At 44.3% G+C, this 15,602-nt stretch overlaps 1 protein-coding gene across 2 annotated transcripts; it reads left to right on the top strand.

Moving 5' to 3' along the window:
* Positions 1-810: 810 nt before the first annotated feature.
* tmem168a (transmembrane protein 168a) lies at positions 811-14,991 on the top strand. Of its 2 annotated transcripts, XM_084573689.1 has the most exons (6): positions 833-885; positions 1,519-2,456; positions 2,569-2,844; positions 4,886-5,028; positions 8,625-8,902; positions 12,368-14,991. In XM_084573689.1, the coding sequence occupies exons 2-6, from the start codon at positions 1,620-1,622 to the stop codon at positions 12,916-12,918; spliced, it is 2,085 nt and encodes a 694-aa protein (XP_084429815.1). In that variant the 5' UTR covers positions 833-885; positions 1,519-1,619; the 3' UTR covers positions 12,919-14,991. The 2 variants fall into 2 exon arrangements, with proteins under 2 accessions (XP_084429816.1, XP_084429815.1); XM_084573690.1 differs by having other exon boundaries at positions 811-2,456.
* Positions 14,992-15,602: the final 611 nt, after the last annotated feature.

Here is a 15,602-nt window from a genome sequence, read left to right as displayed (position 1 = left end):
AAGAAAGGCAACTGGACTTGTAGAGTTTCTTGAAGACGTGTCAGCACTCATCTGAGTAGTTTCTTCGGTTTTTAAAGGGGAACTACTGTTTTTTTTACAACCTGGACCTTATTTCTGGCATAAAATACGGTCGTTTACTCACCCATATAATTTTTGTGTAATTTGTATTCCTTCAGGAGATAATTAGATCAGCGTATATCCATGTAGTAGGAGTGACTGGGGCACCAAAACGCAGCCTCTAAATAACGCATTATCTGCTGCGAAACTCGTTAATTTCACCAATATTTCGTTATTGTACGCTAGTGCTATTCCCCGTTGAGTCCGGAGTTAGCTGTTGATGATGTTGTCTCTGAGCTGACTGGTGGGGAGTTTAAAGTTTAAATAGGGACGAGGGTGTAGCCCATCAGAAACTTGTCCCTGCGTCAGGCTGCATCCTGCTGGGGATGGCTGCTGCCATCAAGGAGTGTCATTGCTATGGGGTGGGGGTGCCTGGTCTGGTCTAGGTGGGTGCTACATGTCTAAGTAACATTCACACGAATGCCAGGTCCAGAAGATTCCCAGCAGAACATTGTATAGTCACAAGATGTTCAATGTTATTTACTTCTCCTGTCAGTGGTTTTAATGATGTGGCTGATCAGTTGAAACTACTCATATTTCTGGTGAATTGTGCGTTTAGATTTTAAATGTTCTTTATTTTATTTTACATCAACGCCTTCTACAGTCTTTAAGTGCTCCGAAACAATGTCCTCCTGAGATTATAAAGTTATTCTGATTCCTTTTTGAGTTTTTTTTTACTGTCACGTACGGAGCAAGTATTTTGACACTTGTGAGACGCCGTAGTGTGGAATCCGGAAGCTGAGCTGCTGTCATCTAAACAAACAACATGTAAGCACTATTTTGACGATAAAGTCTTTACATATAGTTATTTCTGACAGTGTCCACTTTAACGGTTACGCAACGACTGCTTTATGCTCTTTTGTTCATCGTTAAAGATACTGTTTTTAAACGGGAACCAGCGAGCTAGCTAACCGTGAGCCGGCTGTGCTATGGAAGTTAGCAAACTTCTCGGCTGCAGTGCCACATAGTCACTAACTGGCAACAGGGCAGTGGCGACTATTTTATTTTACTTTTTTGATGCGATAGCAAACGAATTGATACGTTTAACTCTAATGTTGAGCTGCTTTTAAGTGTGTGTTAAGTCTAGAAAGTCACACTGCAACTTGTTTTAATTATTCACATCAGCGTTAATCAACCGTTTGGACATTAGTAACTAAGGAGTGTAACAGAGAGTACTCTGATGTATCAAAATGACCTGATGGTGTTGAGGATTTCTGGTTTTACTGCTTCCTGAACATTGTTCTTTATAACTCTGAGACTGAAATGGGACAAATCCAGTTCCTCCCTCTGGCACTGAGTGATGGATAATCTTTTTTGTATAATACTGTGTATAAGTTTAGATTGCATGTCAAATAAATGATACATGCTCCCAACTTTAAGTGCTTCTTTAATTTTTCACAGGGGTTGATTTTGGCAAATGTCTTCAAGAGGCGTCGTCCTTTTGTGCAAGACGAGAGGAAACTGATTACCACAGAGGCTTCGCGTACATTTAGAGTTCAGCCATGGCGCGAGAGGAGGAGGAAGAGGAGCTGACAGTCGGGGCCTCGCCAAAGGAGGTGGACATGTTTACTTCGGTGCGTTGCCTGGGCTACCTGTCCAGCATCAACCTCCTCGTGGCGGTGTGCGTCGGCATGTACGTGCGCTGGGAGGTGACGGACGAACCCATGATTCTGGTCATCTTCATCCTGGGCCTCTTCGTCCTGGGGATTGCCAGCATCCTCCACTACTACTTTTCTATGGAGAAAGCCAGCCAGAGCCTGTTCCATTTGTGGTTCGGCTTTCTGCTTGGGCTCCTTTGCTTCCTCAACAGCACCGCCTTGGATTTAAATGTCAAAGAACTGGTTGCCAACTATCTCCTCCTAGCTAGTGTGATCCTGAAAGCAGTGTGGGCTGTAACTGAGCGAATATGCAGCTCCTTCCATTATAAACCCACCTTGCTAACATCAACTGACTTGCTGGAGCTCCTGGGATTTGCCATTGCCAGCACTACCATGCTGCTTCATAAGTCAGTGGCTATAATAGGCTTGGTAGTGGCCCTGGGGGCTCTCATTGTGGACCTGAGGATGAAATCCCTCCTAGCCTTGCCCAACCTTGTCACTTTTGCCTTGGTTACGTCTCTTGTGTTTTTCCAGGCCTTAGGCATCACAGCCAACCCTTATGCCTTAGGCTGCTACCTGGGCAGGCTGCTCTGTGAGCCTGTGATGGATGTCTACTTCAGTGGGCTGGGGCCCAGCGAGCGCTGGATGCCAGTGCTGTCTGTGGGGAAGGTGTGGAGGAGGCTGTCCCTGTTTCCTCTCAGTCTGTTCGAGGTGGCCTTCTTTGTCCTGGCAGCCTTAAAGGTACACTCAGCATTCTGCAAAATGTCAAATCATTTATTTAAAATCCTTCTCATAAATCCTTTTATTGAATTGTTTGTGCAGCTTGATCACACATTTCTCTTGCCTTTCACAGCTCGGCCACTTGGATCTGTGGTACCTGGTGATCCCGGGCTTCTGCCTGTTTGGCCTTTTCTGGTCCATCTGCCACGTAATTCTGCTGATCACAATCTGGGGCTTCCACACAAAACTGAGCGAGTGCCAGAAGACGTGGCGGGCGCAGCGGTCTAGTAGCCGGAGCCTGGAGCAAGTCATGGCCTCCAGAGGCATCCGGCACTTCTGCCTCATTTCAGAACGACTGGTCTTTTTTAGTATGCTGTCAACGGTCATACTGGGCGCCGTATCTTGGCAGGTAGGGTCAACAAGTCAGAAATACTCTTATCATTACAAAATATTACATCTAAGTTTCCAAAGCGGCTAAAGATAAGGTTTCACATTTCAGGTGACCTTGTGTTGTGTGTTTATGTTGCTGAGAAACCTCTTGGCCACATTCAGCAGGTCAACAATTTCCTTGCAGATCACGTTGAGGGTGTAATTTATTCTTTTACAGATTCAGCATTTGAGTTTCATAAAAATACCTCTATAAACCTACTCCCATGTTATAAACTCATCAGAGAGCTTCTAGCGGCAGTGTGCCGTTAGTAGTTGCTTCCCAAACCGAGGCACTCCTGTTCTCATGCGGAACCAATTTAATTAGCACTTTAATATCCCTATCTACTTGCATAAAGAGCAGCAATAACTTATTTAGCCTTATTAGACGTTTACCTTGTAAGAGTCTCCTGGGCATGAGTCCTAATTTGAGATCTGCACATTGTTGATGTCAGTTGCAAATTTGCCTGAGACCGTGGGAGCTGTTTGTGCTCACATATGAGGAAGTTAGTGCTCGGCGTTTTTGATGTTTTACAGCCATTTATTGGCCTCTGCTGTTGAAATGCACAACTATATCGTCCACATACACAAACCAACAGCAGCGTTTGTACAACACAGTGCTGTCTCAGCATTAAGAATAGTTAGAGAGGTGTTGTTTAAACTCAGTAGGCAGTAGTTTGCAGGGCTGCATTGGATTCATTGCTTTTCATGAAATTTATGTGGAAGACCCACAAAAAAGATTTGCCTAATTATATGCATTATATTGTTTATGTTGCATGGATTATATCTTCTTTTCTTCCAAGCTGATCTGGAAGTACATTTGGAAGTGTGTACTGACTGAGCTTGTGCAACGTAGGCAAAGGAGTATATCACAATTTTTTTTTAAATTTAACCTCGGCCATCACTTTGCATTCTGAAATACACCGATCAGCCAGAACATTAAACCCTCGGATTAATATTGCATAGGTCTAACTTGTTCCTCAAGAACAATTCTGACGAGCAGAAGCCTTTTAGTCCTATGGGCTGAGGAGGGGGGGCTTCTGTGGATCAGACTTGATCCAGTGTGTCCCGCAGATGCTCAAATCAGTTTGGGATCTGGGGAGTTTGGAGGCCAGATCAACACCTTAGACAGTTTTTTTGTGTTTTTTTTAAGCCGTTCCTGAGCAGAATTTGTGGTGTAGATGGCCACATTGTCCTGCTGGGTAAGGGAGAGGGAGGGGGTTCACTTGTGTGCCAGGACCAAAGGTTTCCAAGCAAAATATTGCAAAGAGATGATCAGTGTTATTCTCTTCACCTGTCAGTGATTTTAATGTCCTGGATGATTGCTGTACATTGCCATCCCATAAAATCCAAGTGTTACGCCCCTGCACCCTTACTGGCCTGGGAATGGCAGTTCAGTTGTCTTTGGGTGGTGCATGAACTTGATTGCCTGATGAGTCCACACCTAATGAAAGGCATTGCCAGAGAGCCTTGCAGGAGCCACCACTCGTTCACGGCTCATTTTTGGCATCTTTATAACTTATAGGAATAAACCCTTCAGTTGTGTTTATGCTCTCATCTTGGTTAAATGTATTTTTTATGTTAAATTGCATTCCCTGTCATCTCAATGAATAAAACAGTTGCGCTAAAAGCCAAATGTAATTTTCTATCATGTGCCTGTGTGTTTGTGTTATGTTTCATATAGGGCCACTTGTCTGGATGCGTTTACATTTAGAATAAGTAGATGTCGAGATAATGGAATTATAATTTCAGTTTTACTCAACAGATTCAAAGCTACTCTAAAGGACAAGCTGGAACACCGCTTTAATTACGCTGTTTTGGATTGATACTCGTGATGTGTGCGTCTCCATTTAGCTCGGTCCTGTCATGTTTTGTCCTGCGATAATAGCACAGTGTCAGCCCCATATTGTGTAACTATCCCACCGAGTGTCAACACCAATTAAGTGAGTCTGATTAGCTGGGTACAGGCTGTAAGTGGTGAATGAAAGTGACTGCGATTCTTCTTCGGCTTTTTTTTTTCGCAGCCCTCCAACGGCCTCTTTCTCAGTGCCCTGCTGGTGGTGCTGCCTTTGGAGTCTCTGGCACACGGCCTGTTCCACGAGCTGGGCAGCTGCCTCGGGGGAACCTGTGTCGGCTACGCCTTGGTCATACCTACGACTTATAGCAGGTACTGGACAGCACGCACACCTGACTCTCTCATTGTTCAGGGTAACACCTTTAAGTAGTTTGCTCAGTTCAGTAAGATAGTAAAAACCATGTGATCATTGACTCAAGTCCAGACTGGGATCTTCCATTTCTCCACCCCCCATTTTCTGTTACTCTTTACTGAAGAATGATCTATATTTAATAAAACCTGAATAAAAAGTGAGATTACTTCTAACACTTCTAAGACCTAACCTCCCAAAACACAAAGGTTTACACCATTGTTATTTTTGTACATCTATTTCAGTGGTTCCCAAACTTTTCACAGCCCGTACCCCTTCAGACATTTGACCTCCAGCCATGTACCCCCTACTCTCACGCACTTGTAGCAGCTAGAAAAAGAAGTGTCTGTGAGCCTTCCGCCACCCCCACCACCCACATTTAGCATGCATAACATATGAGCTGACTGGTGGTAGCAGTTGTGGTCTCTTTGGAAGGGCAATTTATCCGTTTTAGCCATATATCCATTTTTGGCAGTTAGCCGGGTGACCTGGTTTACCTCAGACTGATGACTTGACAGCTCAAATGACCGAAAGTTATCAGAATTGTTGACGACATAATAATTTAAAGACCCAATCAAGAACGAGATTTGCTTGTTTCTGGGGGGAAAGTAACTGTAGCGAGTATAGCTATATCATCAGGAGATTTGCAACTGCCCACCAATCACAGACATTTCAGGGAATCGGCATCTTTTTTATTTAGGTGACCTAGCGCTAGCTACATTAGCAGCAAACTTATACATAGCTTCAAAGCCAGTTGTCCTACAATCTAGCTATTAACATAATTGACTCACATGAAAAACAATCTTTTGGTTTTTAATTTAGGTGGAGAATCAGAAAATGAGAAAACAACCCGTTATACGTTTTTTCAGTTTCAAAATGTAATCAGGCCGAGTTCAGAATCAACTCTTTCGCGTACCCCCTACGTCACTTTGCGTACCCCTGGGGGTACGCGCACCCCAGATTGGGAATCACTGATCTATTTCATACAAGTGATGAGAGACAATTCAATTACGCAAATTGGTCGTGGCCAGTTCAGATAATTGCGATGAGGAATTATCTAATTATTCTGCCAGGACTGCCTGTTACGCAAGACAAGTCAAATCCTCACAGACAAGCAGCAGGAACCACGAGCGCTTGGACGCGATCACTCACTCATTCAACATGCAGCCTCAGCACATACGAGCGCACGCAGAACTACAGTACATATTCCTCATATCAAAGCATTTCTTTGCATCACAGGCGCTGGCAAACACGATCAGTCTTTTGAACTCTCTCCTCACTTAACACAAAACCAACTGGATAAATAGACTAATAACTGTGCATAAACATGCTGCTAATGTGCGGGCCCTTGAGGGATCATCCCAGCGCTCCCTCCGCAGCATACTAAGTTGTTGAGCTGGAGCGGTTGGCCATTAGCGGCTGCTGATGCCTCTCCCGGTGCCCTCTCAGTTGACCAAGCATTTTTTGAAATCGCCTAGTTAGTTTTGAAGATGCCAACACATCTCCCTTTCCTAAACAGCCGAAGCTAGCCGTCAGTTGTACATTAGTGTTCAAGAGGCCCCCCAGCTGTCCTGAAATTGCTGCTATGTATGTTTATCACTGCTCTCTGTCTATGGGAGTCAGCTAAAGCATTCAGAGGAGATGCGAGCCTCACCAGTGCTTATCTCTCCAGGTGATTTTGGATGTCCTGTTGGCACTGCGCTCTCTGTATGCAAGTCCGCATGTGCAGGATCCATAGGGAGGAGTGTGAGCATGATGAGAATGCAGCGGCGTATAATCGCCTGTTTGATGGCTGCAGATCATGTTTTCGCAATGACAAGATCCCCTTGGGGAGATCAGAGAGATAGGGGTGAGAAGGGGAAGCAAGCAGGGTAAAACGAGGAGGCCGAAGCAACAAGAGGAAAACACAAGGGGAGGACTGAGGTTGTAAACAGCGAGGAATGGTGGTGGTAAAAGTAGAAGGGGACAGACGGAGCAAAGGCAAGGAGAGGAATTGCGAGGAGAGGAGGCAAGGAGTGGAGCTCTGAGGGAGAGATGTGCAGAAAAGGACTGTTTTTTTTTTTTCTTTTTTTAAGGATGAAAGAGAGAGAGTGTCACAGGGGAAGATGTGGTTGGAATCTCAAACTACAAGCCTTCACTCCTCTGGGTGCCATGAGATCTGAAAAGATTATACGGGTTTAGAGGAATGGTGAGCATGCCATGTCATGCACGGGTTGCACCATGTCGTTTCTGATCAAGTGTAGAATATCTTTATAGCCGACCTTTACTTTATGCCAACATTTTAAATTTGAATCAGATTGTTAATTTAATTCTGCAATAGGACAGAATGTAAAATGAAAATCTGACTTGACGCATGTTGCGTCAGCGGCTGTTATCACACCTGAGGAATGCTGTCTGGCTGTCGACAGATAATGGCCGCTGGAAAGAAAAATCACTCGCGCGGCATCCACGTGAGATAAAATCATCGACTGTGTGTGTAAAGATCGACAAACCCTCCTTTGACGTCACGTTGAAGGACTCCTGGACAATGGTTTTGAAGCCCAGTGCGTGCGGCTCTGGCCCCCACCATCTTGGCAGCGCCTGACCTGAGCCGCCTGACTCCTGGCTAATTCAAAATTGACTGAAGAAGTGGAGCTTAGGCACTTCCTTTACACCTAGGCACGCAGCTAGCAACATGTGAGGACACCCATCTGTCACTTAAAATGGCCACAACCAGAATTCGCACCCTGAATGGGGCACTGACATATAGAGAACCAAACTATTTTTTTTGTACCAGTCTGTAAAAATAGTTATTTCTGCTTTAAAATCAGACATTTTATCGTGGCCGTCTATGGGGATAGTGTCACTTTTGAAGCCAGCATCAAGTGGCAATTCAAGGAACTGTTGGCTTAAGTTTTCATACTGAAGATAAGCTCTTTTCCTGTGTTTGTCAGGGAGGAGTCAAAGGTGATGTTGGGGGCGTAGAGTGGAATACAATAACAAGATATCTGTAAGGCAAATAGACACTGACATGAATAACAACAGATAAAAAGAAAAGTATGGCTGCATTGAGTAGCTGATAGCGATGACTTGCTGTGCGCGCCACCTCTGTGTTATCATCAGCTTGTTACTATCAGGCAGGGCCTGTATCCTCAGCTATCTTAACCCTCAGTTTTCATCCTCAGTCATCGTCACCCCGTTCTCTGTACCTTTTTCCATTTTCTTCCTTTCATTCTCGACTCCGTTCTCATCCCTGAGGCTAATGTCATTTCCTACAGCAGCGATCCTCCACTCCTGCTTCTTCTATCTCCCATTTCCCATCTTCTCTTATCCTCTCGTCTCTGTCTCTTCTCTCCCCGGCAACAGAGACAGCTTCTCCACCCTGCTATGTCAATCTATCAATGTCTCACTCAAGAAAAAAAAAGAGAGAGAACAAAATCATTCATCTTTCGTTTGCTTGCGCACACATCTCTCCACCACTTCCTGACAAGCCACCTAACTTGAGTCTCCCTCTGAGTAGATAAAAAAGATTAACGTCCAACATTTCCTCACAGCCTCTCATCTTTCTTTTTCCGTCTAGTCCCAGTGGTCAGCCCACGCTCCTACCACCCGAGCAGGTGCAGCAGTTGAACCTGCGCTCCACGAGCATGCTGAACAACATGCAGCGCCTCTTCTCCCACCACATGATCCAGACGTTCGGCTGCGACTACTCCACGAGCGGCGTCACCCTGGACGCTCTGCTGACCAAGCTGCGCAGCTTTCTGGAGCTTCGTACGGCAGATGGGCCGCGTCATGACACCTATCTGATCTTCTACAGCGGGCACACTCACAAAGGGTCTGGGTCCTGGGCTCTGGCTGGTGAGCATCACACGCCTACTGTCACTTCTTTATCCTCTGAGGTTTTGTAAATGTTTCCCTATTTGGAGAGTTATTAATCTTCGTAGTTAGAGCCCGTCTCATTCATTTAGCATCTGTGTGTGTTGGGGATGTAGCTTCCAGTAATCTGTTCCTTACTACAACCAACGTTAGCTACATTTAAAGGGACAGTATTTTTAAAACCTGACTGAAAATATTCAGATTAGAACTTTACTGTTTACATGTACATAAGATATATGTGTTTGCAAGCCCCAGAACATTGACATTTGCCCACTGTGACAGACGGATTTGTGTTCTCAACTGCACTGATTACATGATTCTGGCTTCGTCCATCCTTTAAAACACCTAGTTGGTTTACTACCGTCACCTCATGTTGAATCATTTCACCCAGAGAGAAGCAGTTGGATCAAGTGTTTACATGGTTATTAGCCGCTAACATGTTCCTGTTGAACGGATTATTAGCAGAATACTAGTGTCCAAGTAAATGTCCATGTGCTTCAATAAAAGAAGTCAATATTATTTTAGCTTTATTTATATCGCCATTTCATTACATCTGATGTAAATGCTTTACTTTACCGTACATGCTGCAACAAGTGACATATGTTAGCATCGCTAATCACCAGTCCTACTTCTGAGATAGATCTACATTAGATCTCTATCCCTAGTAGAGTTGACATATTATCCCAGTGAGAGAGAGCTCGTTAACCCCTCAAACCCGCGGCTGTGGTTTAAAAGTTCCACCTAAAAAAAAAAACGTCCTGAAATTTACTGGCCAAAATGAACAGCCTCGGGCTGCGTGGATCAGAGACACATCAGAGAACTTTGATATATTTTTGTAAAGTGTCTGTGTCCTTATCAACGGGCCACAGTGAGATTTGAAAATCTTTTTTTATTTTTTTTTATAGCCGCCTAATCTAAACTGGAAATAACAGCCTCATGGCGGTGAGTCGGTAAACAGCCTTTTTGATTTGATCCAACAAAAATGAAACACCGCAAGTGTTCTGTCCGTTTAGTCATAGCAGTCCTAGGTGACCTCTTCAGTTAATGTTCCACACTCGGCAACCTTTGAAAAAGGTGGCTTTGCTTTTAAAAGAGATTCCTTCTACAAGAACCTCCAGGGTTAAGCAGTGAGTCTAAATCATAGACTGTATATAAATATGGACAATGTGTCACCGCTTTCTTGCATTGGCCGAACTGACGCTATTTTCCCTGGGATACGGGCTGTGGCATCTTGACTTTGGAGCCAGAGTTAATTAATACTACGCTCTGCTCTACCTCCACCAGTTTTTTATTTTATTTTATTGTTTGTTTTATTTTTACAACTCTCACAGGTCCCACAGGACGCTTTACAGAGCGGTTGGCATGGAAAATGGTAGTCGCCATTATGTCACATCCTGTTTCTGTAGCGTCAAACTAAAACCAAACTTATCCAAAGAATTGACACTTGAACATGCATCAACATTATATTAACTACCTAAAATGACAGAAACCATCCTTGAAAAAAAATGTATATGATGTGTATTTTAGTGTTTTAGTTTGGCGCGAGTCCCATCCACTAACATGGAAGAGGTGGAGCTTATGACCTATACTGCAGCCAGACACCAGGGGGAGCTCTACTTGCTTTGGCTTCACTTTTGAGGATCAGTTCCGCCGTCAGTCTTTATACTTAAACAGCTAACTGAAAGTAACAAATAAATTAATCAAAAGCAAATGGTTGTGAAGTGAGTGATTCTGAAATGGATAACTCAAACTGAGCTGGGAACCTCTGTATTAATTATAGGGTAACATTAATGTGTGATGCAGATGTCTAAAATCGCTGGTTTCTTCCCAAGCATTCTGATTTTTATTGAACATTACATGTTGAGTGGATCTTAAATAATTAAAGAAGCTAAGATCCAATTACTTGTACATCAACTTCAACCTTTTCAGCAGAACAGTTAATTTATTCTGGCACGCTCAGGCGTCTTTGCTGTTTTATGAGGGGTATTTTTTTAAATTGCTAAATTCAGTCTTCACAAAAAAGTTTTTTAATGCAATGTTAGATATCCGCTTCATATCTTGAAAGCTGGCTAGCAGTTAGCACATCTAAACAGTTCATAATTACCAGAGACTTGAAAGTAAAATACAACAATTTATCACAAAAGCAGAACTGACTGCGGAGCTGTTGTGTCGGGTCGCATTAGGTAGACGTTGTGTTCTAACTGCAGACTCATTTGCATTACAGTCTGGTTTCCATTCCTTTCATTTTCCCCCGTGCTCTCAGTCAATCAGGCTGTTTTGCGGAGATCACACGGGCGAGGCAAGAGAGTTAAAAGTGCCGCGAAGGACTCGGCGCAGAAGTTCGGTTCCAGTCGAGCAGATTCTGTGAAAGCTGCAGACGGTCCGCTGCGACACAAGCATTCCCTCAACAGAAATGAGAATCACAGCAGGTTAACACCGTGTCAGCTCCGGCTCTTCTGTGCGGAGATTACTTGACGTATTATCTCCGTGTGCTGCAGCAAACAAGGAGAAAAAAAATCCTCAGTGAAAAGATAATCACTTCCCTGAGTCACCATCCTGAAGGGTCGTTTTCAGACAGTGGATAATTGAACATTTTTTGTGTGGTTGTTTTGGCTGATATCCAAACTGGGACTTCATTTCTTTTTCTCATCCCTGCAGTATATATCAAGACTTTGTGCAGCAGTGTTGTCCAGTGAAAAATTTCACAAAAATCTTTTTTTTTCCTTTTATTACAGTGAATTCATTCAACAATTTAAAGATACAGACATTGATGAAGCCTAATTTCCTGTCCAAACATAAATCAGAGCTTGGTGAAGCTGCTCTGGCGCCAGAAATGGAAACCATTTTCCTCATCGCTAAGATCTGATATCTGCACTTTAGCTTTGCCATCTGGAAAACAGCATCTTTATGCAATGTGTGTGGTTGTGTTTATGCTTGTGTTGACAGCAGTTAGACAGAAAGACAGTCCCGCAAGTGAGCAGTGACAGGTTTGATCCCTTCAAAGCCACTGTGTCCATCAACGGCCATGTGTCCAATTGAAATGTCCTTGAACATGACACCGAACCAATAATGTCTCAATAACCGTCACTATACGCTGATCAGCCACATTATTAAAACCACTGACAGGAGAAGTAAATAACATTGACCATCTTGTGACAATCCAATGTTCTGTTGGGAAACTTTTGGACCTGGCATTCATGTGGATGTTACTTAGACATGTACTTCCCACCTAGACCAGACCAGGCACCCCCACCCCATAGCAAACACCCCCACACACAAAAATGGTTTAGGGTCAACTCAAAAAAACATGAAGGTGTTGACCTGGCCTCCAAATTCACTAAATCCCAAACTGATCAAGTATCTGTTTTGGAGGCACAAGGTCATAATGTTATGCCTGATCGGTGTATATCTCATTTGTTTCCCCTACTCTTCTGTCTTTCTCTGCAGGAGGTGAGAGTTTCCACCTGGCCCAGCTGTTGGAGTTGTGGAAGGAGAAGAACGCCGGCCATTGTTCCCGTCTCATCATTGTCCTGGACACGGAGAACTCCCTCCCCTGGGTTAAGGAAGTTCGCAGGGTGGACGGCGTCTACGTGGCCGTGCAGGGGGCCGAGCTCTCCGCCGCCAGGGTGGACCCGGAGGCCGGAGACACCCCCTTGCTCGGAGACTTCACTTCCGAGTGGGTGGAGTTCAACTGCAACCCGTCCAGCGACACCCAGTGGTGCGACAAGGGGAGGACCGTGACGGCCGCCTATGCCGTGTCCAAGCGCTGGAGCGACTACACGCTGCACCTTCCCACTGGAAGCGATGTAGCCAAGCACTGGAAGACGCACTTCCCCAAGGCTACGTATCCCATGGTGCACCTGTCCAACTGGTGCTGCGGCCTCAACCTGTTCTGGTTATGCAGCATGTGTCTGCGCTGTTTCAGGAGGTGTAAACTAGCTTGGTTCCCACCGGCTGTGTTGGACACGGGGCAGGGCATTAAACTGGTGCACTCATAGAAGACGTGGAAAGTTACACATTCTGACTCTGCTAGCTAGAGTTTGCTGGGTACGAGGTGTTGTATGGAAAATAACTTCTATACTTATTAAACTGGTGAAAATTTGGTCTTCAGTCAGCAAAGTGTATTGTGCTTAATTGCTATGACGCAAGACAAAAAAAAAAACTGGTTTAGTATAACCAGTAGGCCAAAAGTTAAGTGGCATAATTTCTTTATATTAGCTGTAAAATGAACAAATGTTTTATTGTACTTTGGGACAGTGTGTTATATATTTTTGAAGATGATTTTTATTCTTTCTTATTTGCATCATTGATTGTGGACCATTTATTTGGGATTTTTTGCAGATTTTCTTTTGTTACTGTGCACCATTTTATCCATAACACAGTGCCTTAGGGATGGATTTTGGATTGTCTTTAATGTGGATGCTTGAATCTCTATATGCATCTGTTGTGTATATATATATCATTTCCTCGCCTCTTATTTATATTCCAGGGATTTAGCCGGCGTTCTTAACTGCGGGATCGACCGGGAGGCTCTGTCATCGTAAAGCCTTTGGACAGAGCGGACAAAATGACAGTTGTTATGCTGAACCCGGCGGCCCTTCTGGTTAAGTGGAAGTCTAACCACGAGGCCAAGCCGCCACTCTTGTCGTGGCGTATTATGTTGTGCACTTATTTCTCCACCGAACAAAGAAATATGCATTTATTCAAGATGGAAGGAATTAATTTCTGCGCTGTGTTTAAGTTCATCTTTTGTCATGCTGGGAAACGGCGACTTGTCACAAAAAGCAACACATGGTCAAAAAACTATTAAGTGTTTTTGTGTACCATTGTTTACTTGCTGAATTCTTTCTTGCGTACGTCCCTAAACTTTGAAGTGTATTGCTGCCTTTTACTCTACAATACCAAAGAGGTCAAGTTGCATTATGAGCTTGTAATTCCACATGTGCCTCACTTGTCTTAATATGTTAGAATCAAACTTGGATAATAAAATGATGAAACAACGCTGTCTGATGTAGAAATGTGAGAATAAATTTGATCTTAAATGCAAATAATAGAGGTGGAAAAACAATAGACAGCGGTTGAAAGTGGAATGATCATATGAGAATCATATAAGATATATGCATTTAAATGCCTCGAAACACAAATCAAAATATAACCTGAGAGGTTGTGGCCTCTGGAGCATAGAAACCACTGGAAGCAACAGAATATGTTCACCTAGAAAACCCACGTTTTCCACATTACAACACAAATAAATTCTCAGAAGGCCCATGTCCATTCCCTGATGAGTCTCTGACAACTGTTTTGAAGGCACAAGGGAGACCTACACAATATTAGGAAGGTGGTCATAATGTCACGCCTGATCCATGTATATCTCATTTGTCCTTCTCGCTCTGCTGCAGGAGGTGAGAGTCTCCTCCTGGCCCAGCTGCCAGAGAAGGACGCCGGCCATTGCCCATCATCGTCTTAGACTGTGTGGAAATGTTAGCAATGGCTGGTAAATATTAGCATTTTGCGCTGAGGAAGATGACAAACAAAAACATTTAATGCTCTGAGTTTACCTCAGTAAGTCCAACTGGCTTGCTGGACATGCTGAAGGTGCTGGTCTCAGGGATCAGGACCGTGGCCTGGCTTAGGCATGTAGGGTGCTGTTAGGTCACGGCAAGGGTTGGTGATACTTTGGAAGGATGAAAGCTGACATTGGAAGCTTTTATCTCCCACAGCAAGGGTGAAAAGTGGCGTAAACCGGAGCAACCTTTCACCCGTCTTGCGTTGCAGTTCTTAGGCGCTGTAAATGTCAAACCATTTGGCTGACATGAGCAATAAGTCGACATGTCGCTGCGGCAATTAGTGAGCAAGGAGACATGTAAATGCAGCCTCGCGTGGGCGTGTCCATTTCATCGCTGCAGCGCGCTATCCGCTGACCCTGCTAAGGTCAGGGATCCGTGTATATGGCGGGAATCATTTACGAGAATATTAGATTAGGGGCCCGGATTCATCTCCTAAACTGGATTAGGTAATAAAACAGTCAGCCGCCTCTGAGGCCCGCGTGGATGTGCTGAGTCAGAGCATCAAAACAGACACATGTGCGCACACGGCCGCCGCGCACAACGGCCCTCTGCTGCCTTCCTCTTGTTCCCGTTTCTCTGCAGCTGAGCCTCTCGTCCGTGGGTAATTACTGCCTGTCATGGGGTGTTACCTTCGAGCACAGGCGCAGCGATATGCCTGACGCTTGCCGGCAATTTATTTGGGGGAATAAGTGCGCTTTTATAGCCCAAGTTGAATCTTGGCACAGGGATCGGAGGAACAAATGCAACAGCTGTTCCTATATTACTGTTTATTTAGATCGTTCTTAATGCACGACGGGGGGCATTTTAATACCCCTTTCATGAAGAGAATTTCATCTTTAAAGCACTTTATTAGCCAACTGTTTGCTGCGTAATCATTTGTCTGTTCATTATTATCTTACGAGGCATCTCTGCAGGGAAGATTTAGTTCGACAGGTGTGATGTTAAAGCTAAAACCGTTTCTACAACTGGATGTTTTCCGGGATCAAACAGCACAGGGAGCGGAGATTACGGATTCAGCAGCGTCACCGTTCCAGCCTTTTCCCCCTGCTTTTTAAGCGGCCTGCTCGCTGTGACTCGCCGTATGTCCGACATTGAAATGTCAAAGCCATTATCTC

Source organism: Chelon labrosus (genome assembly GCF_963514085.1).
Source record: "Chelon labrosus genome assembly, chromosome: 23".
Classification (NCBI taxonomy): domain Eukaryota; kingdom Metazoa; phylum Chordata; class Actinopteri; order Mugiliformes; family Mugilidae; genus Chelon; species Chelon labrosus.
Note: the sequence above shows the minus strand (reverse complement) of the source record. Positions and strands in the feature narration are given on the sequence as shown.